This window comes from Salvia hispanica, chromosome 2, assembly GCF_029641045.1.
Source record: "Salvia hispanica isolate PSC_SH4W2 chromosome 2, Shi_PSC_v1, whole genome shotgun sequence".
NCBI lineage: Eukaryota > Viridiplantae > Streptophyta > Magnoliopsida > Lamiales > Lamiaceae > Salvia > Salvia hispanica.
The window spans coordinates 9663535-9687660 of record NC_142693.1 but is presented as its reverse complement, the minus strand read 5'-3'; the positions used below and the strand labels follow the sequence as shown (position 1 = coordinate 9687660).

The following is a 24126-nucleotide window of genomic DNA, read 5'->3' as shown; positions in this document are numbered from 1 at the left end:
AAATAAGTAAAATACGTAACCATATTTTTCCTTTCTTACTTTTATTCATCTCTCCTTCTTTTAAACACTCAATAACATTTTCTCTTTCTTATTTTTAAACACTCAACAATTTTTTATCTCTCTTACTTTATTTATCTCTCCTACTTTTAAACATTCAACAACTTTCTCTCTTTCATTATTTAACACTTTAAATTAGTATGCATAAAATTCTGTGTCATCTCAAGAAGGGGTCATCTTCTCTGGGACTGGGACGGAGATATTGTTTAATTTTTTAGTCAAGTTGTCTTCTTCGTCAACATCCATCGTAGCCATCAGTGTTTTAAAAACCGGACCAGACCGGCCGGTTCGACCGGTTCGGCCGCGAACCGATGAGTGGTCCGGTCTGGTTCTCTCCATAGAACCGCCAGCATGTTGAGCCACCGTGAACCGCCGAAACCGGCCGGTCGAACCGGTCTAACCGGGAACCGGAAATCGGTTTTCTACATTGTTTAAAATTTTTGTAAAATAAGTGTTTTTGGTGGGGATCGAACTCATGACCTCTTGGTCAAGAGACCAAGTCCATTACCACTCCACCACAAGCATTTCTTGTTAATAACATGAACATTAGTTATTATTATATTAAAACATTTTTTTTATTTACTCAAACTAATCATTCAAGTTTAAATTTATATTATAGTGAGTAGGTATTAATATGATAATATATTTATCATCTAAAATTCACTCTTTTTTACTAAAATTAACTATTATTTGTATAATATAGATACTTATGTAAATATAAGTAGTTATACCTAAGGTTTATAATAAATTATTTACTATATAGTATATTTTCATCAAAACTAACTAAACATTCATATTTATTTATATATTTTGTCATATAATTTTTTTGAATTATTATGAATTATCTTTTTTTATATCTAAAATATTAAAAATTTTATCCATGCTAACTTGTAATTTGTACATTTAATAATTATGGATAAAAAATTTAATAAATTTTATCATTCATTGAAATTGAATATATTTTATATATTATATATAATTTGTAACAGTAAAACGGTTCGACCAGTGATTGAACCGGTTGGACCGTGAACCAGTAGCCTCGCCGGTTCACTGGCCGATCCGGTTTTTAAAACATTGGTAGGCATTGTGTTTTATTTAATCATCTGCAATTTTTTATTCTTGATTCAGTTCAGTCCCTTCTTACTGTACAACCTTTGATGATTTAGTCTTAACAGCGGCGGATCCAGGTGGGGTCTGGCGGGGTCGGCCGACCCCACCGCCGGCCAACTAAGACAGGGGGAGCTCCATGAGTTCCGGTCTTTGAAGTTGCCGCTGACCCCACGGTGCCGGAGCGGGAAAGAGAGCAGTCACGAATCTTTTTGTCATGTGTGTGCTAGAAAAGAAATTTATAGACAGAGAGGAGTAAATTGAATAATTGAGAAGAGGAATTGAAAAAATTGAGTTGCAGTCTTGGAAAGATTGAGAAGGGGGAAGAAGACGATGAAAAGTACAATACTCATCGTGGGACCCAGCTTTTTGTTTGTTACGAATATACTCCTAGGACTTTTATCTCTTTTGTTAAATGCATATTATAATATTCAAAATTACCAAAATAGTTTTACTAATATTTATAGTTAACTCAAATTAACTTTTTTATAAGTAACGAATTAACTGAGATGGCCTCTAGAATCAAATTAATACCTACAAATTTAATTACTAGTACTCCCTCCGTCCCAGAGAAGTTGGCATACTTTGAAAATGGCACGGAATTTTAGAAGGTTTTGTTTTGTGTGTTAAATGGAGAGAGAAAATATAATTTTTATATTCATGTGAGAGAGAACTTTTTCCAAAAATGGAAATGTGACATATTTTGTGGGACAAACTAAAAAGGAAAGTGTGTCAACTTCTCTGGGACGGAGGGAGTACTATTTTTTTCATATAATGGATTGATAATTATTTATACATATCTATCTTATTTATTAAAATGAATAAAAACACATGATTTCATAATATTAAAAGGTTGTGTTTGATAATTCTATAAAATTTGAATTAGTTATAAAAGATAACTTATTATTTTTGTCTAATTTAAACAAATCTCAAATATCAATTTTAAATGTCGATAGATTTGTCCGTCTTACTGCTCTTTATTCAAAAGATTCCTTATCGAGTTTATAATTTTGCATTAACAACGAAGTAAAAAAAGGATACAATGTTATTTAAGGCGAGTTGCTATTTCTAATCCATGTATCAAGACAAAGTATTAGGCATGAAAGAAAAGTTTAGACACTGATAATATTTGCGGATCTGATTAATTTAGTAGGATTTATGAAGACGACAACAAAGGAGAAAGCAACGAAAAGGATGTCATCAGAGTTGAGAAATATTAGAAATATTCTTTACTATATCCGACCCCACGAATTTCATTTTCTGGATCCGCCATTGAGATATATTTCATCATTTTTTAATATTTTAATAACAGCTGGAGATATATTTCATCATTTTTTAATATTTTAATAACAAAAAAAAAAAAGAAATTGGGTTGGGGCTTAAGCACTTCCCTCCTTGATTGTGTGTCCACCAATGGTCTTTTCTCGTCTTTTAATGCACAGTACCATTTACCGTAATGTGGCGTTTGGTTCAATAGATTAAATGGTAGTCAGATACCTCCTCTTACATTAAAAATGAAAAGTTTTCTTTTTGGGTTGTCTCATTAAAAATGAAATATTTTCTAAAATGGAAACAACATCATCTGTACATTTTCCACTCTTTTACTATATTTCACTTTTCATTAATTTACAAAACAACACTACATAGAATCTCACATCGAAACCCAAATGTTTCATATTTAATGGACGGAGGGGGAGTACAATATAGGATGAAATAAGATGGGCCTTGTTCAAGACTAATTAATATGGGATTTTTTATTTTTTTTTTACAAGATTATATCCAAGATAAGGTGTTTGATTAATAAGATTAACTATATTTATCTCACAAAAATTAAAATAATTAAAATTAATTAATGATAATTATGTACGTGTTACTAAAATATTACACTACTCTATCAATTAATTTTATTTTGTGTTTCACCATTTCAATTAAACTTCATCAAGATTTAAATGTGGATATTATGGATATTTTCAAATTATAGCGTAACTATGATATATGACTTAATTGGTTGAGATGCGTCGATAAATACTGGAGTAGATTTTTTTTCTAAAGTTTACCCCCATGTTTTTATTATTGAAAATTGAAAAAGAATTGAAATTTAGGCATATTGAAATGATACTCTTCAATTAAAAAAAAAAGTAAAAATCGTCGGCACCATCCACAGATACCACACCCCAAAATTAATTATATTGAACTTATTTATAAATTAATTACTTATATCCATTTATCTTTATTCATACCATAAATGTGTAAGTCACTTTTGTAGCCAACTATAAGCTCTGTCGTTTCAAACGCACAATACTCCTTTTATGCTATTTTAAATGTGTTAGTCACTATTTTAGCCAACTGAAAGATTTCATACAATATTATGCGGACAACAATAGCTTGCTTGTCGATGTCAGAGACACAGAGCAATAGATATACACACAAAAATTATTGATAGCATTATTGCTGGAATATACTTAAAACATGACACGAGCTAAAATGTTTATTTCATTCGTACAGTATATACATTAGTTCATATTTATATACAACGGATATATAGACGCATAATCTTTTAATATAATTGTCTTATAAGATCTCATACTTAAAATGATTTCCTTGAAACTCTTTGAACTCATTTATCATATCTGGACAGCTGCTTGCCACAAATATATCATCCACGTAAATCAATAGTATTTCAAAGAAATGAGTCCTATCACTCTTAGAGAAAAATGAATGGTCTAAAGTTGATGGTATCAATCCAAAACTAGATAAAAAAAAGGACCACTACCTTCAATGCCACTTTAAGCCAGACTATAATTTGTTTAGTTCACAAACCAAACTAGATTCGGGTTCAAACATGCACCCCAGGTTTTAAATTCATGTAGATTTATTCCCCTAAGTCACCGTATGAATGTTATTATTAGGGGCGTCAGTGCAGCCTGCAACCCGTTGGTTGGCCAAATAGCCCGCCAAATTTATAGGTTTATTATTGATAATTTATAGCCCGATAAAAATACAACCCGATTAGCCCGCAACCCGTTAGGGCCACACCCGAAAACTCGATGGCCTAGCCCGAAAAGCCGATAAAATTTCTATTTATTTCTCATAATTCATCACTCCATTGATTATTTTTATAATATATATAACTACAAAAATGATTTTCAATTTTATATTAAATTTTTATTAATATAATAATAGATAAATAAATTAGAAACCTCTAATTCACTAAAAGATATATAAATTTCTAAAACATTCTTTAAATTTTCTCGAAATATGTTTATACTTCATTTTGCACAAATTTCAAATATTAATATTTGTTCATATTCATGTTTGAGTTTAAGCATACATCTCAATTTTCAAATTTATCATAATTAAATATTTTACATTTTATAAATATAACTAATTTTCATCATTATTTATTTGATTGACCGCATGTTAATTTTATCGGTGCAACCCGATTAACCCGTTTAGCTAGCCCGAAACCCGAGCTTTTAGGGTTAGGGCTGAACTTTTATAACCCGAAAAAAATCACAACTCGATTGACCCGCACCCGATTGACCCGAAACCGATAGGGTTAAACTTAGGCAGGCGAGGAGCAAGTTCTAGAAACATATACATGCATGCAGATAAATCACACAAAAAAGAATTAAGGCTCAAATCTCACAAGGTATAAGCATGATTCAAGACGAATTAGAAAATTCACTAATTATGCACATTTTCACCAAACCATCAAATCAAAACATCAAGTCATACTTAATCAAAGATGAAAAGAACTTAAAATCATAGGCAACTCGGTCTAATAAGTCCCTAAACATACATGTTTGTAAGTTCTTCATGCAATGTTTATGACATGGATTCACCTTCGGGATTTAAAAACAAAACAAAAAAAAAGTAAAAACAACCTAAATTCACAGTCCACTACGACATCCCCCTAAACTTATTTGCAACAAAGTGTAAAATAAGTATGTAATGTCGGTCGAGACGTGAGTAAACTAAGAAAGCAATAAAGATACCTTATAATTTTGCGTTGAGGCTGGACGGGGGAAAAATTCAAAAAATTCAAGAATTTGTGGCTGGAACACTGTAATTTGCCAGCGGTCGCTGAGAGAGAATCAAAATGTTCCAGCCAGCAAGCCGCTGCGCAAGTGCCAGCGGTCGCTGCGTGAAGTCCAGAATCTACGAAAATTTCAATCAAAACAAAAACGATATTCAAGACAAAAACAACTTCAAAAATTTAAAGAAAAAAAATGTTCAAACATAAAAATAAAGTAATCTTCAGCAAAACAAAAACAAATAATGATACAAGTGTTCATTTTAAAGTCATGAACTTGACTCATCATTCTTCATTGTTGAGGAGGAGGGAAGCGAGTGTTGAGCTCGTCAAAGGCGCTAATGAGGTAGGCAATGTCGCCACTCATGGTTTAGCGCTCCTCTTGAGCCCGACGGCCATCCTTTGGAGCTCAGCAATTCGTTGGCGTTGATGAACATCTTCAAGCCTTTGAGCCTCCCAAAAATCTTTCTCAGCCATCCACCACTCTCCTTGAGTGGCCCATCCTTGTCGGTTGAAGGTGTTCTCTTGTTGTTGCTCCGCCCAACGATTGTCCCAAGTGTTGGACATATTTTGCATGTAGGAGAACATCTCTCCTAGGCGGGCGGAGGTGTTGACTTGAAATTCCTCATTGGCATTTGGCCTTCCACGACGGTGGTTGGTTCTATTGCGGCGACAGTGGCCTCGACTTCCTCTTCTTCCTTTTGCGGTGCTCCACTCCCATGAGCATGTGAATGCTCCTTGCCTTCTTGATAATTCTCAATAAACATCAAAGGCGGAGTCCACATGGGGTCGAAGGCGGGGATGCGCATCCAGATGTTCCTCTTCCTAAATTCCCCTTGAATGGGGTTTGCTACAATGGCTCGTCGGTGGGCGGGAGTGTTGAGCTTCAACATGGTTTGGTTATCCCACGTGTCAACCTTGGTCAAGTATGGAATAGGAACGGGAAAGTGATCCCGATCCACTTGGATAAAGAAAGCTTGACCACTAGAGTCGGTCTTCAATAGCCCCACCGAAAACAACACCTCGTAGGTGATGTACATCTCGCCCATGTCCGCGGAAAAGTCCGTGGTCGGAAACCCTACATGCTCGGCAATTGTCGTGATTAATCCCCCACAAAAGATAGTACTCTCGTCCTTCTCGGAAATGCGGTCGACATAATGTAACACCCGTGATTTTCAGATAATAAAATTTTTCATATTGAATGCGATATGATGATTAAAATGAAATTTCTAAAAAAAAATATTTAGTTTCTCGCGAAACGAGGAATTAAATCTTTTGGATTTGCACGAATAATTTTCTTTGACGATGAATTAATATAGTACTTGGCATAACACCAAGGGAATATTTACTTTGTTGGATTGCGCGAAGGGGAGTGCGTACTGTGTTTATATATTCATTATTTTGGAGAGTGTTTTGTTTCGGTGAAAAGGAATATTATTTTCGATCTTCAGAGAAATTTTTGGAAGTACTATGTGGTACGCGGTGTGGTTGAAATCAAGGATCGAGTGAGGAATTAAGATTTGGAACAACACCATTGGACAATTAATTAAAGTAACTTTAATTAATAAAAAGATATGCGAAAAAGTAAACATTTGGACTTCTCAAATAAATATAGTCCAGGGTTTATTACAATTAATTAAAGTTTTTCTTTGGGCCAGGAGGATTAAAAGTCCAAATAAAATATAAAAAATTACATAACTTGGGAAAATTACATAACTTGGGCTACACCAATAAATGAGTCCAAACAAATAAATTGGTGAGGGATATCTTTGAGCCCAAATTTTATTCTTCCTTCTTCACGACAGAATTCTGCAAAAATCTGCTTCCAACGTGAATTTGTCCTTCCTGAAGGAATCTTCAAAACTCTGCAGCCGTTACCTGCAAAAATAAACACACCAAATTATTCCTAATCATAGTGACTAAACCCAAGTAATTTCAGCGACTAATTATCCTTATTTCCCCAATTAATTGGAGTTAATTCCAGTTGATTTCTCGGATCATACTCCCACAATCACTCACCATTTGCAATTTCTAGCGAGAACAAAGTGAGAAAGAGAGCTGAGAGAGAGTAGAAGAAACTGCTGCCTTTTTGTTCCAATCTCATACAAGGTAATTTCTTTCCACAAATTCATAGTTCAAGCTCCTCAATTTCATTCCAGTTTCAAGCATATGCAACAATTTGTTGACAGAAACAAACCTGCCAAGTTCAAGGAGCCTTCCTTTCGGTCCTATATTTTCACAACCAATATCGTGTTATCAAGGTATAAATCCCTTCCGAATTCACACTTTACTCGCAACAATACACACATACTTTTGGCATACAATATATGCTTTCAAACATCACTCTATGCCCAGTTTGAGACCCCCACACGTAACTCGAACATGTAGCAAGTTCAATCAATCGGAACTCGAACCAGATTAAAAGAATTCAGTCAACAATCAAACACCAAACGAACATCACAACTTTAACCCTGCTGTGATTAATCGAAAAATACAAAAAGAACATAATTTAGTAAAGAACTTATCTTATTGGGGTGGTTTGGGTGGTTTTCGGGGCTGTAGAACAGTGAATCGGGGACCCCGATGTCGTTTTGGGGCTGTCGAACAGTGAGGGGCAGGGAGCAACGACGATTTCCGGAGCGTGATACAAAATGTAGTTCCGAACATCATTTACAAGACATAATGATTATCAAATTATGATTTCGGAACATAATGATTTACAAATTATGCAAATTATGTTCTTAGGGTATCTCCGGTGGCGCCCCTCCCACTCGCCCCTCCATTAGCCCTTCCCACAAAAACTGCATGTCACGTCAGCACTAACCCCTCTCATTCCACTGCCACATCACTAGCCCTTCCCGCTGCACTAGCCCTTCCCACTAGCCCTTCCACTAGCCCTTCCCACAATTAAATTAATTCACAATTAAAATTAAAATTTACGGAATTAAAATTCGACACGAATACGAACGGGAAATACGAAAATTACATTAAAAAAAATTACATAATTTAAAAAAAATATATAGTTTAAAAATAAAATTACATAATACCCTCGGCTCTCACTCCTCATCCTCGTCCTCGTCCCCGTCGCTCGTGCCGCTGCCGCCTCCGACGTCCCCGCCCCCGATCTCGACACTATAATCATCAATGGGTGGCATCCTTAAATCGCGCCGACATTGGTCGACCACCTCCTTGCACAGCCTTTTCAAGACTGGATCCTGCGCGTTATACCACTTCATAATGCTCTGCATCAGGGTCTTCGTTTGCTGCGCGCGGGCGAGAACGTCATCCTCTGTGCCTCCTGGGGCCTCCGATTCGACCTCGTAGGACTCGCTGCCGCTGCCGCTTCCCCTCGCCATCCGCTACGCAGCCTGTTGCCCCATCGGGCGCCGACGACGGCGAGAGTCTGTTCGTGGTAGCGGGGCCTCTTCCTCGGCTTCGGGGAGCTCGTGCGAACCAGCACTGTTGCTCTACTCACCGGAAGAGTTGATCTTCGTCCGCTTCCAGCCTGATTTGACACCAAGCGCAAACTTTTGCAAATCCTTGACCACGAGAAAGGCCTCCCACTGGTCAAACTCTCTGATGTTCAAGTCTCGGTTGGGGTACTGGGCCAAGGTTTGTCTCTTCACATCATCCTCAGACATGCCGCTGGTTACCATGCGCATGTTGTTTTGGTAGAGCGGCAAAACGACTGAGCTTAGGCCTCAACCGAAGCCACTGTTTCCGGCATTGCTCGGGTATGCGAGACTTCGCCCCAGGCGGTTTGACGTTGCGGTAGGCGGCACTAATGCGATGCCACATTCGGTCAACATACTGGTTCGCCCCGACATAGGGATCCTCTACAACACCGATCCATGCCTTCGCAAGCGCGGCATTTTCCCACACGGACCAGATCGTCCTCCTCTCAGTCTCATCCTCGCCCTCCTCCTCCTCTGCCCCCGTGTGCGATGAAGAGCTCGGGACTTTGCCCTTGCCCTTGCCCCTACCCCCGCCTCTGGCCTTGCACTTGCCTTTGCTCCTGCCCCTTGCAGCTGGCTCCGCCTCATGGGGAGTCTCACGGATCGACGATAGCCCCAGATCCTCAAAAGAGAAAGTCTCGATGCCGGCGTACTGAGTCTCCGGAACAGTACTAGGGGAATCATCGGCCAACAAATCTATATATGGCCGATACACAGGTTCCCCAGGCGTCCTCGGGCTCCGCCTCTCCATCGACCCACCCACCGACATATTTGGCAGCGTACCGCCTATCCCCACTGCCCCGGGCATCATCCCTCCCACCCCCGCCATATTTGGCGGCATACCGCCCATCCCCGCTGCCCCTGGCATCATCTGACCCATCTGACTCATCCAACTATACATAGTGTAGAACATTTGGGGAGTCATCGCCGGCATACCGCCCATCCCCGCCATCCCCGCCATCTGGGGATTCATCCCCGCCGTCCCCGCCATCTGCCGCAAATTTTCCCTCCGATCCGATGGGAATCGAGGGTGTATTTCCTCCTCTCGTGGTGGGGGAGTTTCTATTGTACTCCATTGTAATAGAAATGAAATTTGTAGATTTAGAGAGAGAAACTTGTCAACACAAGTGGTGTGAATGAAATGAAGTTGGGGGAACCCTATTTATAGAGTTTTTTTTTTTTTTTTAAAAAAAATTAAAAATGTCGGACGTCCGACCGGGACATCCGGTCGGACGTCGACGCGAGGGGCGAGCCCATCGCAGGGGCACTCGGGACGGGCGTGGGAGGACGTCCCGCTCACTACGGCGGACGTCCGGTCGCCCGTCGCCAATGGGCGAACGGGAAGGGCGCCGGTGGAGACACCCTTATGAGAGCGTGAGGCAAATTATGGTGGTGGGCGATTTCCGGACATAATTGGAGTTCTGACTGAGGGGGAGAGCGTGATACAGCCGACGGTGGTGACAGAATGGCGGTGGCGGGAGAGTAAATCGGAGGGAGGCGACTGAAACGAGGGTTTGTGCAAATTGGGGATCTCAAATTGGGGGTCCTCTCTTTGTTGAATGAGAGAGAGGTGCGACCGAGAGGGAGGGGGGAGTATAATTGGGCCTTGCCTGACCGAGAAATTTCGTTATTAGGAGTTAATTACGCTGACCTTTCGAAATTAGGGGTTAATTTCGCTGACCTTTCAGAATATGGGATCTAGACGTGCGTATTTTTCGGAACAAGGGATTTCAGGTTTTTTATCCTTTTTCTATTCTTTTTTCCTATTATTGCATCGAGACGTGCGTATTTTTCGGAACAAGGGATTTCAGGTTTTTTATCCTTTTTCTATTCTTTTTTTCTATTATTTATTTCATATCATTTATAAATTGACTAAACTACCCTTTTTATATTTTTATCTAAATTCTAATAAATCAACATAATCATCTTTCATATTTTTTCCGTATATTCTAAATATCAAACAGAATCATGTTCCAGTTGAGAGACGCCAAACTCCCATCTCTTTACTCTAGAAAACCAGACTTGCCTCCACCTATTTCCTCTACCGAGTTTCCACTCTCCACCGTTTGCTGCTTCTTTTCCTTACTCCAGACCCGCGTCCACCCTCCTCGACGGGCGCCCCGGCCATTCGCCGCCTGCGTCTCTACCTTTCTCTGCCCGTCGTCTCTTCAATCCAAAATAAATGATTCAGGATGGTATACGATTAGATATTGTCCACTTTTTCACATAGCTTGTTAGTTAATAGCAGTAGTGATGATAAATTGTTTAATGAACAAAATTGTTATTTAATGAACACTACAATAGTTCACGCACAAAGACAATATGGAAAAGAGAAGATATTTAAATCAATATTTTTTATATTTTTATATCATTGTATGATCGGCTGATTAAAAGAGAAGATCGGCTGATTTATTGGAAGAGATTAAAAGAGAAGATATTCAAAAGATTGACAAATCTCATATGATCGGCTGATTTATTAGAATTTAGATAAAAATATAAAAAGGATAGTTTAGTCCACTTATAAATGATATGAAATAAATAATAGGAAAAAAGAATAGAAAAAGGATAAAAAAACCAGAAATCCCTTGTTCCGAAAAATACGCACGGCTCGATCCCATATTCTGAAAGGTCAGCGAAATTAACCCCTAATTTAGAAAGGTCAGCGTAATTAACCCCTAATAACGAAATTTCTCTTGGGTGTCCACCGAATAATCGAAAATACGCGAAAACTGAGAAATGAGATAAAAGACTTCAATTAGGGTGCACACATTCTAATTAATAGTTTTCTCGCGCTAATTGTTGTGTTACTACCTTGTTATTAAAAGGGAACTGTTTTGTGAGACTCTGAATTCGGAACGAGGAAATACTCAAGTACGATATCATTTTAAGCGAACGAGGTGGGCTTTCTTTTAAGTACCGTTTATGAAATATTTTGGGCTTTGTTCCCAATTATGATAAATACTTAGACATGAAATGAATGATTGTCATCCGTGTTTTGGAGTTTGTGGAATACTAATACACTTTTTATTAGCACTAAATAAACCTGCAAATATACAGGGTAGGGATGTATCCATATCCTTTTTTCTAATTATTGTTCATTCTTCCAACTAAATCTCAGCCCCACAATTTAAAGATCTAATGGCCGAAAATAGTGACACATGTATTTAATTAAAATATTAAATAAATTCAAAAAGATCATTTTTGGTATACACAATAGATTCAGTTATGGTAATTTCCTTGATTTTCTCCTTTAAAGATCAACACAAATACGTTTAATTCATTCTGATTTTTTTTACAAGATGACACACCAATTTATTTTTCTTTATGGTAATCTCCTTGATTTTCCCCTTCAAAGATCAGCACAAATACATTTAATTCATTCTGATTTTTTTTACAAGATTACACGCCAATTTATTTTTCTTCTCTCCCTCAATTATTTTCGATTTTTCTCCATTGAAGGCGTCTGGTGTTTAGGGTTTTCGTCACAAAACCAAATTGTTGGAGAGATTGGGAGAGTGAGGAGAGCGGTGGAGAGATTCAATCACGACGCCGATTTCCAATTCCTCCACAATTGCATTTCCGATCTCTTCGTGCAGCGGTTGAGATCGCATATGGAGATGTTGAAATTGGGAGAATTGAAGAATCTTTCTTCTCTCCCTCATCGTTTTTTCTTCTCTCCCTCATCGTTTTTTCTCCATTTGAGACCTCTTCAAGAAATTGTTGTCATCTTTTGTCAATTAAAGACGTCTTTTATTTATTATTGATAAATTTTGGTAGAAGTTATTGTATTAGTCGTGTACTTGACATCTATGGTTTTCTGTATTTGTTTGTGATTAGTTCGTTTTTGTATTTAGTTTTGTTTTGCATCAATTGTCGTTTTATTTTCATGAAATCATCCATTGCTTACAGATTTTTCGGTTTACTTTTCGTAAGTTACAGCTTGTAAATTTTCGACAAGTAATGTACTATATGAAGTGTAAAATGTAGATTGTATTAATGTACGATTATAGTTGTATAATGTATATGTTATCTTTGAATAATGTACATTACAATGGGTTTAATGTGTGACAGAAGTTAAATCCATTCCCCAAAGGGTTTAGTAATCTTTGAGCGACTCACTAACAAAACCTTGACTACGAGAAGGGTAGATCCATTCCCATAGGATTTAGCAATCCATAAGGCTAGGGCATATTACTAACCCATACATCAAAATTCATTTTTGAATTATGTACATGTTTCAGGGAATAATGTTTAGGCTAAGTAAAACTAATTAATGTACGCCAAATGACCTTTAATGTACATGTGGCGAGACTTATATCCATACCCTTTGGGTTCAGCAATCCATGGGGCTACGTTGTAGTACCTACTCACAAACGAAACCATCACCAAGCGCAGAAAGTTTGAATCATTCCCCTTGGGTTTAGCAACACATGGGGCTAGGTTATAGCACCACCACATGAATTAAATTTTATTTTTTAATGCGTATAAGATTTGGAACAGTAAATAATGTACCAACAGTATCTAATAATGATAATGTGCACGGATCAGTGAATAATGTACAGATTGAAGAGAATAATGTTGAAAGGAAACTGAATTCATGCCCTTTGGGTTTAGCAATCCATGGGGCTAGGTTATAGTACTCACTTACATTATTTCATGTGTTTTCTACATTATAATATTAACAAATGATATTGTTATGATTCTACTTTACTGATTAATAAAGGTTTACATTACTTTGAAGTATATTTACATTATCAAAATATTAGGGCACCAACATATGTATGTTCAATCATAACGTATATGTTTTACATCAAGTAATCTAATGTTGGGATCCTCTCCTGTCCACATCATTAGATCGTAAATGTACATTATTTGACAGATAAATGTCACACTATTTAGATGTTAATGTACATCACAACTCTTTTACATCCCCAAAATCTAAGTTTAATAGTTTCAAACACATTCATTATTTACTGTTTCCATCATATTACAACAAAACAAGATAAAAAATGAAATTTAATACAAGTGGAGTCACTCACTGTCATCGAATTCGACTCGGGACCTCTTTGTACCTATTCATAAATAGATACATTGATTAGTCAAAATGTTACATTACTGGTTAATACGGATTTACATTACTGCAAACAACAAATAATAATAATGTAACACATTAGTGCGAAATAATGTACTCCCTCCGTCCGCCATTAGGAGTCCCGATCACTTTTGCGCACTCATTTTGTAAAAATAATAATAAATAGTTAAAGTGGAGAAATGGAAAAGTAAGAGAGAGAATAATGTTGAGAAAAGTCTTATCTAAGTTATTTTCGCTTTTACTTTACCATTTTCCACTTTAACTATTTATTATCATATTTACAAAACGAGTGCGCAAAAGTGACCGGGACTCCTAATGGCGTAGGAGGGAGTAAATATTTTATCAAACAATGTCTAAAGGCTTAATGTATGCATATTTACTGTAACCTTATGAAGCCGGTAATTTAAGTAAAAAAGTGTATCAATAGAACACACAATAATATCGTACATCCGTATCAAATAATGTAAAAATTTGAGTAGATAATTTATAGAAAAAATGAAAAAATGTAACAGATCATACTATAAAACAAAATAATGTAATGTAAATATTCGGTTAAATAATGTGCATGTGACTTTTGAAAGTAGATACAAAGGACCATATAGAGCAGAAACCGAACACAATAATGTAGCACATCTATATCGAATAATGTAAAATTTTGAGTAATTAATGTATAGAAAAAATAAAAAAATATAACAAATCACACATTCATACTAAAACAAAAAATAATGTAGCACATCAGTATGAAGTAATGAAAATATTGGGTTAAATAATGTGCGAATGCCTTTTGAAAGAAGATAAAGAGGACCATATAGAGCAGAAACTGTAACTCAAAAAATTTAAAAATTGGATCCCAATAACAACCCATTCAAATTAAATTCAGAATAATGTAGTAACAAAACATTTCATAGAAACACACAACTATGCACAACAAATGACCACATTAACAGTATCAAGATTCAAATTTGACAAAAATTGGATCCCAATAACAACTCATTCAGTTAAAATCAAAACTAAGTAGATTCATCAAATAATTACTAAAATATTTCACACCCTTATATATCACACAATAATGTATCAAGATTGTATCAAATAATATAAGATTTTGAGTAAATAATGTACAGAAAAAAATGAAAAAATGTAACAGATCATACTATAACACAATATAAGGTAATGTAAATATTGGGTTAAATAATGCAGAGGGCCATATAGAGCAGAAACCGTAACACAATAATGTAGCACATCTGTATCGAATAATGTAAAATTTTGAGTAATTAATGTACAGAAAAAATGAAAAAATGGAACAGATCACACATTCATACTAAAACACAAAATAAGGTAGCACATCAGTATGAAGTAATGTAAATATTGGGTTAAAAAATGTGTGTATGCCTTTTGAAAGAAGATACAGAGGACCATATTGAGCAGAACTGTAACTCAAATAATTTAATAATTGGATCCCAATAACAACCCATTCAAATTAAATTCCGAATAATGTTGTAACAAAACATTTCATAGAAACACACAACTATGCACAACAAATAACCACACTAACTGTATCAAGATTCAAATTTGACAAAAATTGGATCCAAAACAACTCATTCGATTAAAATCAGAACTAAGTAGATTCATCAAAGATTACTAAAACATTTCAAACCCTTATATAACACACAATAATGTGTCAAGATTGTATCAAATAATGTAAAATTTTGAGTAAATAATGTAAAAAAAAATGAAAAAATGTAAAAGATCATACTATAACACAAAATAATGTAATGTAAATATTGGGTTACATAATGTGCATATGACTTTTGAAAGAAGATATAGAGGACCATACAGAGCATAAACTGTAACACAATAATATAGCACATCCGTATTGAATAATGTAAATTTTTGAGTAAATAATGTAGAGAAAAAATGAAAAAATGTAACAGATCACACATTCATACTATATGAAGTAATGTAAATATTGAGTTAAATAATGTGCATATGCCTTTTAAAAGAAGATATAGGGACCATATAGAGCAGAAACTGTAACTCTAAAACTTTAAAAATTGGATCCCAATAACAACCCATTCAAATTAAAATCAGAATAATGTAGTAACAAAACATTTCACAGAAACACACAACTATGCGCAGCAAATGACCACATTAACTATATCAAGATTCAAATTTGACAAAAATTGGATCTCAATAACAACTCATTCAATTAAAATTAGAACTGAGTAGATTCTTCAAAGAATTACTAAAACCTAAACACATCTCAAATCAACCAAAATAAAAAAAAATTCCCCGCATTTTGGCTGAGGGTCGACGGACAGTTTCACAATATTGCAACTAGGCAAATAAAATCAGTTTTCCTAATGTTGAATCAACTACAAGTTGACTGAGGAGTAAGCGACTGTGAGATGATGTATGGTCGATCGTCAATACACGTTGAGATGAAGGAAATCAGTATACGAACTACTGAAAGTCATCGTCGGTGACTGAATCGGCATTGATTGGAGTTTTCTGACTTCTGAGCGGTGGTTAGGGTTTTTTCGGATTAAAAGCAAGGGTGAAGCAGAATGAGGGGAATGAGATCGATTTAGTATGATGGGGAAGGTGAGTCGTCCCTGAAATAAATCCTCCTAAAATCATGGAAATGCAATTTTAAAGCAGATTGACTTGTGTGTGATTCCAATTCTACCCCTATAATGTACCAAATCGACCTAGTAATATGTAACACGGACTATCACATCACCTACAAATCTAATCCGCCCAAAATCATAATCTAATGGTTAATATCATGTTGGAACTAAACACTATAGAGGTCAGTATCGGATATCGAACATAGAAAAAACAAACACAAATTGGCTATCATCTACTAAGCTTCTTTCACTATTTGGAAAACCGAAAGTTTTGGAGATTTTGAAAAACTAAAAACAGTTTGAAAGCAAGCAAACAACTAATTGCAAATAATTAAAGAGATAAAAATATGAGAGATAAGAGAATTCCAAGGATGTGCGTTCACATTTATGGGTATAGAAATTCAAACTACAATACCCTAGCACAGTTTATATTTCGATAGAACGAGTCACATAAGTTTTGCCCATGTGGTACAAGCGTAAATTACTAACACTAGGGTTGTCAATCCTAGATCCGTAACTCCTAAAAGCTCCTAAGACCATTGAAAAGTCCTCACTCTCAATTAACAGTACTGTTTTATGGGAAGCTAATTGTAGTGTCTACTAAGTGGATCTAACTCGCCAACCTCCTCTCACGATTATATAGCAAGTTATATTAAATCATCACAGAATGTGCCACTCAAACGTGAAGCATTATCCAATTACTTAGGGAAGAAACGAAGTAAAAACAAAACGGATATTAAATAGCAAAAAGAATTATATAACCAAAGTCGTTACTAACACATCCCTAGAACCATATGAGTTTTCTTACACATGTAAATAAGCTAAATACATAATTTGTAGGGAAAACAAAGTGAACATAAGAACTAAAGCAAATAAAACCCAAAGGTTGAATCCTTGTAGCATTGATCTTCTCTTGATTCCTTCTTCAAGCTCTTGCACAATGAAGAACTCTCTCAATTTTATGCTCTAGAATTATATGGCAAAAAGAAGATTCTAATGAAGAGGTTTGAGGGGGTACTTATAGAGGGAAAATCGAGCTCCATCAAATAAGGAAAAAAGTGGCTAAGTTTGGTAAATCTTCGGGAGAAAGTAAGTCAATTTCGTGCACAGCGTTTTCCCAGCGGGCCGCTGCAACTTGGCCAACGGTCACTACACAATGTTCCGTAGCCTCTGCCTCTTGTATAGCCATTGCTACACTAATCCCTTAGCGGTCGCTGGACGTGTTCTTCGTTTCAACACAACTTTCTCCGGAGCGGACCGCTAATGGCTCAGCGTTCTCGAATGCTCCAAATTTCCATCTTTGACTTTTTCCTGTCTTTTTAGGCTCAAATATGCACAAATCTCACAAAACACGTCAAAATACCAAAATAGAGAAAATATGCAAAATATGAACATGAATTGTGATTTTGACATTAAAAATGGACCAAATAATGGCCTTAAAACAGTGCAAAATCCGAGCGTATCAAATACCACCATGTTTATGCCAACACTAAGCATTTCACATAGAAAACTAGCAATATTGCTATTGAGTTGAATATGTGCAAAGTATTACGGGCTTTGCTAATGGATTACTCTTGGTAATATTTTGTTTGTCTTGGTAATATTTTGTTTGAACACCTGGAGAGAAAACATTAACATGTGTAATTACAACTCTTTGCATACTACACTTTTAATCTCAATATAGAGTAAAAATAATCTATAATTAATCATACTAATAATAATAATATTCTGAAAAAGATTAAACCAATAAATGCAAATTGAGCATGATCAGTATGTCGACGGTAAAATGATGCTACATAGAATCCCACCGCATCATCGACCTTCGTCCACCATCCGTCTATCCCATTCTTTAAGCAATTTGTCATTGAGAAATCCAAAAAAAAAAAAAAAAAAAACTCAAGACCACACTAAAAAGATAATTCCACAACTAAAAAGTATGTATATATACACAAAATAAGGACCTCATTTATCGAGTCTGAGTAGAGCCGCAAATCCTATCAGACTAGTAAATGACTCAAAATCATGCATTACAAGGTGTCAATTTGTTCATTTGTGCTAATAAATGACTCAAAACAAACTTGACAGTTGTTAGACTTTAAGATGAAGCTTACTATAAAGTTTGAACATTATGTTGCCAAAAATCACAAAAATCAATAATAAAAATAAAAAAGATATACCGCAAGCATCAAACAATATGTAAGTCATTTATTGCATAACTATACATACATACTCTTCCCTATATTTCTTTAAAAAAAAAATCAACTGTGGAAGGGGATTGCGAAATATTTTCAAATTTCAAAGTTATCGTAATATTCGTAATACTCCATCTATCCTAGCTTAAGAGCATCTCCAATGCCGGCTAGCCAATCGGATGGCTAGTCGAACCATTGCAGCAGGCCAGCCCGAAATCGGTGAAAAAAGCGGCGTGGGCTAACCGATCGCGTGGCGCTGGCCGCCATTGTGGCGTGCCAATCGGCCAGCGATCGGCCAACGCCCTATTTCAATTTTTTTTTAAACCTATATAAACGCGATTTTAGTTTCATTTTCATTTGCACCACTTGTTTTAACGAGTTTTCTCTCTCTCTAAATTTCTGTACAATAGCATCATCGATCGATGGTTCACAACAACGAGTCCAGTCCAGCGACGAGTCGATCTCAGACTCCCACGGTACCCCGTGGGAGTCTGGATGGGGCCAGATGGGCGGGCAGATGGGCCCAGGGTTTAACGTCCCTTGGAATCAGCTGATGGGGATGATGTCTCTCTGGCAGGGAGGGATGCATCCCGGGATGCAGGGGTCACCGGGGGGAGGACACGGTCTATCGTCCCTCTCTGGATTTTTTGACGGCTTCGTCTCACACGTCGACCCAGGTGGAGACGCAGTCCACTGGCGATGACCTTTTGTCATTGCAAGACATGGGGATCGATCTCGGGGATCCGGACACTCCCGTTCCAGCAGGGCGGGCCGCGGTGAAGAAGAAGAAGACGAAGGGGAAGGCCAAGGCGGTCGGCGAGTCGTCACAGCCCGCTGTTGACGACACCCCCGCCCGGAGGAAGTGAACGGAGGATGAGTACGCCAGGGTGGCCAAGGCGTGGTTGGAGGTGTACGACGATCCGCTGGTTGCGAACAACCAGCAGGTCGTCAACATGTGGGCGAAGATTATAGCTGCCTGCCTACAGGAGGAACTGCCCGCACGGAGAGGAGTGCCGGAAGGGGTGTGAGCGCATCAGGGCCGCGGTCGGTCGTTTTTCGGCGTTGTACGCCAACGCCCTCCGTCAGCTCACTAGTGGACAGAATGAGGAGGACGCCCGGAGGATAGTGGAGAGTCAGTTCCCCTTGGCGGGGAAGTACAAGGATTTCCACTTCTGGGAATGCTATGTGTTGCTGAAGGACTACGAGAAGTTTCGGGCGGGGTGCGACGCTGGGTGGCCGAAGAAGCAGAGGCTGAACTATTCCAGCGACTACAGCGGCAGCAGCGGCGAATCCCACGACCTCCCCCCGGATGCTGAGGAGTTTCCGTCCCCTCCATCCTTTGCTCGTCGCCCTCGCTCGGTTGGACAAAAGCGGGCGCAACGGGCAGCGAGGGGAGGATCCCCCCTATCGCCCCAGGAGGTCATCTCGGCACCCCCCCCACGCGAGTACACCTTCTTCTCGCGTCAAAAAATGCGGGAGCAGATGTACAAGGTTTTCCAAGATTGGAGGGCCGCCACTAACCCCACGGAGAAGATGTTTCTTCACTCGATGCTCGAGAGCATGCAGGTTGATTTGGATGCCGCGAGGGCACAGATGGGGGGTTCCGACGTGGGCTCAGACACCCCCGGGTGGCGGCGGCGCAGACGGCGGCGGCAACGGCGAGGACGGCGGCGACGGCGGCGAGGAGTAGAGAGTGGCGGGGCTCGTGTGTGGAAGCCCTTTTTTTAAAAAAAAAATCATGTGTATTTTTTTTAAATCTTTGTACTCTTTTTTTAATGAAATGAATTAATTTTCCCGTATCTGTGTCGTAAATTTAATTCCGTAATTTAATCGTAATTTTAATTCCGTAAATGTTGTATTTTTTGAATTATTTTTATTGCGGCTGGCCTATAGCTGGCTTAAATCTGATGTGGTAGGTGGATTTTTAGTGCTGCTGACGTGGCAGCGAGAGAGAGTGGCTGGCCTATTTGCATTGGAGATGCTCTAAGTGAGACTTTTCATTTTTTGACTTGTTTTAGAAAAATGATATTTATAAATAATTAAAATAAATATCAAATTAAATAAGAGAGAAAAATACTATATAAGAGACTATCTTCTACATTATTCTACTTAAATGCAATTAAAGTAGACATAAAATTAAATAATAGAGAATTTTATCCTCACTTTAATAATTTATCATCATTTTCATGTGTGAAAATGAAAGTATAATTTTCAAATTTTCAAATTCATGCACAAAGCACAATAACAGCGGGACCGGGGCATGGTATTTAATGCCTCAAACAAAAATTAAATAATTTTATTAATTTATAAAGACGTAAACAATAAAATCTTGTTATAATATTACATAATGCCCTTATCCAACCGAAAAAGCTGAAAGTGCAATAAATACTTATACATGAAGCACATGTAAGATTCCTCCATAGATTTAAAGTTTATGTCAAAGACTTAAGTTTAAAGTTTAACAAACTCAATATTACTCCAGCACTACAGAATCATATTTATAGGTTATTTTTAAACAATATGAAGGTTTATTTTATGTCATATTAATAAACATGATATAAAATGGTTAAAATATGACATCCGTATTTTTCAAATCCAATTTTTATAAAATGATTTAAAACGAACTAAAAATGTCTTACAATGATTTAAACCAAACTAACAATGACGGGTTTAATAGTTCCGCACTAAAATTTAGTTCGACATTAATTATAACCTATCTAAATATCCACAATTTAAAGTCTTATTTACTTTAATTCATTTTAGGCAAGGGGATCTATCATTCATTTAAATTATTAAACTCACATTTTATTATAAACCTAATAGTAGTATCCACTTTCTACTAACTCATTTTCTTATTTTTCTTCACAAAATCAAACAATTTCATAAAATTCATACCGAGTCAAAATGAGATTATAAATGCTGGATGGATGAACCTAAATTCTTATTTTTAAAACAATTTAAAATTCGCTATATAAATAACCAAATTGTTAGCTTGTTCTCATTTCATAACCAGATAAAAATTTATCACCGACATAACTTGGTGATTAACTTATGCAATATACTACGAAACATCTTATCACAACAACTTATACAGCATCATATTAAAGACGGTGAAATAATATTGTATTGTAATAAATTAATTTTGTTTCTCTATCTATAATGTGAAGCTGAAAATTAACTAGGAATATAAAGTAATTCCTCCGTCCATGATTAAGAGTTCCGTTAATTTTTTTGCACTTGTTTTATGAAAATGATTATGAATAGTTAAAGTGGAGAAATGATAAAGTAAGATAGAGAATAATATAGACAAGACTCTTATTTACATTATTCTCTATCTTATTTTATCATTTCTCCACTTTAATTATTTATTATCATTTTCACAAAATAAGTGCAAAAAAGCGAACGAGACTCTTATTCGTGGACGGAGGGAGTACAATTTTAAAGGTAAAAATAGCTTTTACATGTTTAATGGTAAAACTGAACATTTAGCTAAATCAGACACCCTCACTATAATTTTCGTATATGTTTTTAGGATTTTAATTAAATTTGAAGAACAATACCTAGTTATAAAGCATCCATAATAAACATTTAATAGAAATTGGCATAATACAAAACACTTGATTATTTTATTGTTGTAAAATTCCGAACCAACTTAAATAGTAATTGGCATCGTACATTCAGTATTATGCAAAATATTCTAAAATACAATTTAGCGACAAAAAATCAAACTTGATTCAAAAGAGTAACGTTACACTGCAATCAGGTCAGAATCTCGAAATCACAGCCTATTAAAAACGAATAAGCACTGCCACAGTAAATAATTTAAAATTTTTCAGTAGTCAAACAAGGAGAAAATTCCAAACCCAACATAATTAAAACCCCTCAGTTAAATTAGGGAATTTACTAATCCAAACATGTTGATTAGAATATCAACTCATCATTCTACCTCCAACCAAACACCGATCAAACGTACTAAATTTTCCTTACAATTAATAAAAAAAAAATTCAAATTTCATTTACTAACCAAATTCTAAGTCTGAAGCATTGAGTTTTTGCAATGCATAATCGCACCTTGAATCGCATTCTGCAACTCCTCCATCGATGACGTGTCCGAGCTGCTGTGGATTCCGGATCCGGGTCGACCCATTTGCCCGTACCCGTGCCTGTTTCTACTGTGGCTCGGCGACGACCCCATCGAGGGCGGGCAACTAGAGAAGCAGCTTCTTCCCTTATTATACAGTCTCAGATTGCCCGAAAATGATTGCGTGTTGATTTCTTGGCTCTTGTAGTCTTTGGCGACAGTAAACGTATTTGTCAAGCTTGAAATTCTGGATGTCTTTTGCTGCTGCGGCGGCTTGTGGGAGAGCTTCTCGTACAAGGGTTTGACTTTTTTCAAATACTTGCGTATGACTTCCCGGGCGCCGGAGCTGGCGCGCTTGACGGCGCCGGCGCCGCCGCCGGGATCTTTGCGGAAGAGCTTGGGGAGGGAGAAGTATTTGGAGGATTTTTTTGTGGTGGTGGGTGGGGTGAGGTGTTTGAGGTCGTCGTCGGTGGCGGAGCTGGGGCGGGCGGAGGAGGAGTCGGTGGAGGCGGTGGAGTGGCGGGAGGCGGTGGTGGTGGTGGTGTCGGAGGAGGAGGTGGAGGAGGAAGAGAGGAGGAGGGTGCGGACCATGGAGAGGCGGGGGAAGGGGTGGAGGGGGAGGAGCTTGCCCTTGTAGAAGAGGTCGTCGGCGGGGCAGAGATCGGCGGCGGAGGATTTGCGGGGGGAGAGGGAAATGGTGAATTCGAAGTCGGAGGAGGCGGGGGAGGAGGAGAAGGAGTGGGTGGGGGAGGAGGGGAGGGTGTAGGACTTGGGGGTGGGGCGGTGGCGACGGTGGTGGTGGCCCATGGTAGCAGTGGCAGCGGCAGAGTGGTGGGGCGGCTACATCATCGGAGAGTTTTGGTAGATAGCTAGTTGGGAGAGGGGTGTGGGTTGCATGAATATATGGGAAATAAACTACTCTAGTTTATATATTTGTAAATTAATTTATTAACTGATGTTATAGCAACTACTTAATTGATTATTGATGCTACTAATCTTTGTAGGTTTGGTCTAGTAATAAAGTCTCATTATTAGCTGAAATTTGTAATTTAATGAGGGTGGTTGCTACGGTTATAATATTTGAGGGGAAATATTAATTGGATATAATATTTATGACCATTAAGTAAGAAGAAATGATTTCATAAATATTGTTCAGATTCAAATATATCTTAATTCAAGATTATTTTGGGACTTTGTTGGATAAATATTACTCCCGAGTCCTTTCGTCCACCGTTTAAATAGTTATTTTTATTCGACGCAAATTTTAAGAAATAGTGTGATTTTGTAAAAAAAAGCAAATGGGAAAATAATGGAATGTGTGACTTATAATAAGTTGTCGGTGTAAAAAGTTAGTGAAATATGGTGTCTGTATACTATAAGTGAAAAAAATAAATATGGCTCTTTAAATTGTGAATATGGAAAACATTAATCTTCTTATGGGATTGTGACTGAAACGAATACTAGTATAAAAGTAGATTG

General features: G+C 37.2%; 1 protein-coding gene and 2 long non-coding RNA genes across 3 annotated transcripts; 1 reads left to right on the top strand and 2 right to left on the bottom strand.

Annotated features, from left to right (window-relative positions):
* Positions 1–6775: 6775 nt before the first annotated feature.
* On the bottom strand, positions 6776–7347 carry LOC148931537 (uncharacterized). Its single transcript, XR_016135240.1, has 2 exons — positions 7220–7347; positions 6776–7078 (listed from the first exon to the last, which is right to left on the bottom strand). It is a non-coding gene; the product is annotated as an uncharacterized LOC148931537 (long non-coding RNA).
* On the top strand, positions 6987–12525 carry LOC148931536 (uncharacterized). Its single transcript, XR_016135239.1, has 3 exons — positions 6987–7309; positions 7390–7461; positions 12115–12525. It is a non-coding gene; the product is annotated as an uncharacterized LOC148931536 (long non-coding RNA).
* Positions 12526–22384: 9859 nt separating this feature from the next.
* LOC125201957 (putative membrane-associated kinase regulator 1) lies at positions 22385–23535 on the bottom strand. Its single transcript, XM_048100264.2, has one exon. The coding sequence runs from the start codon at positions 23452–23454 to the stop codon at positions 22597–22599; it is 858 nt and encodes a 285-aa protein (XP_047956221.2). The 5' UTR covers positions 23455–23535; the 3' UTR covers positions 22385–22596.
* Positions 23536–24126: the final 591 nt, after the last annotated feature.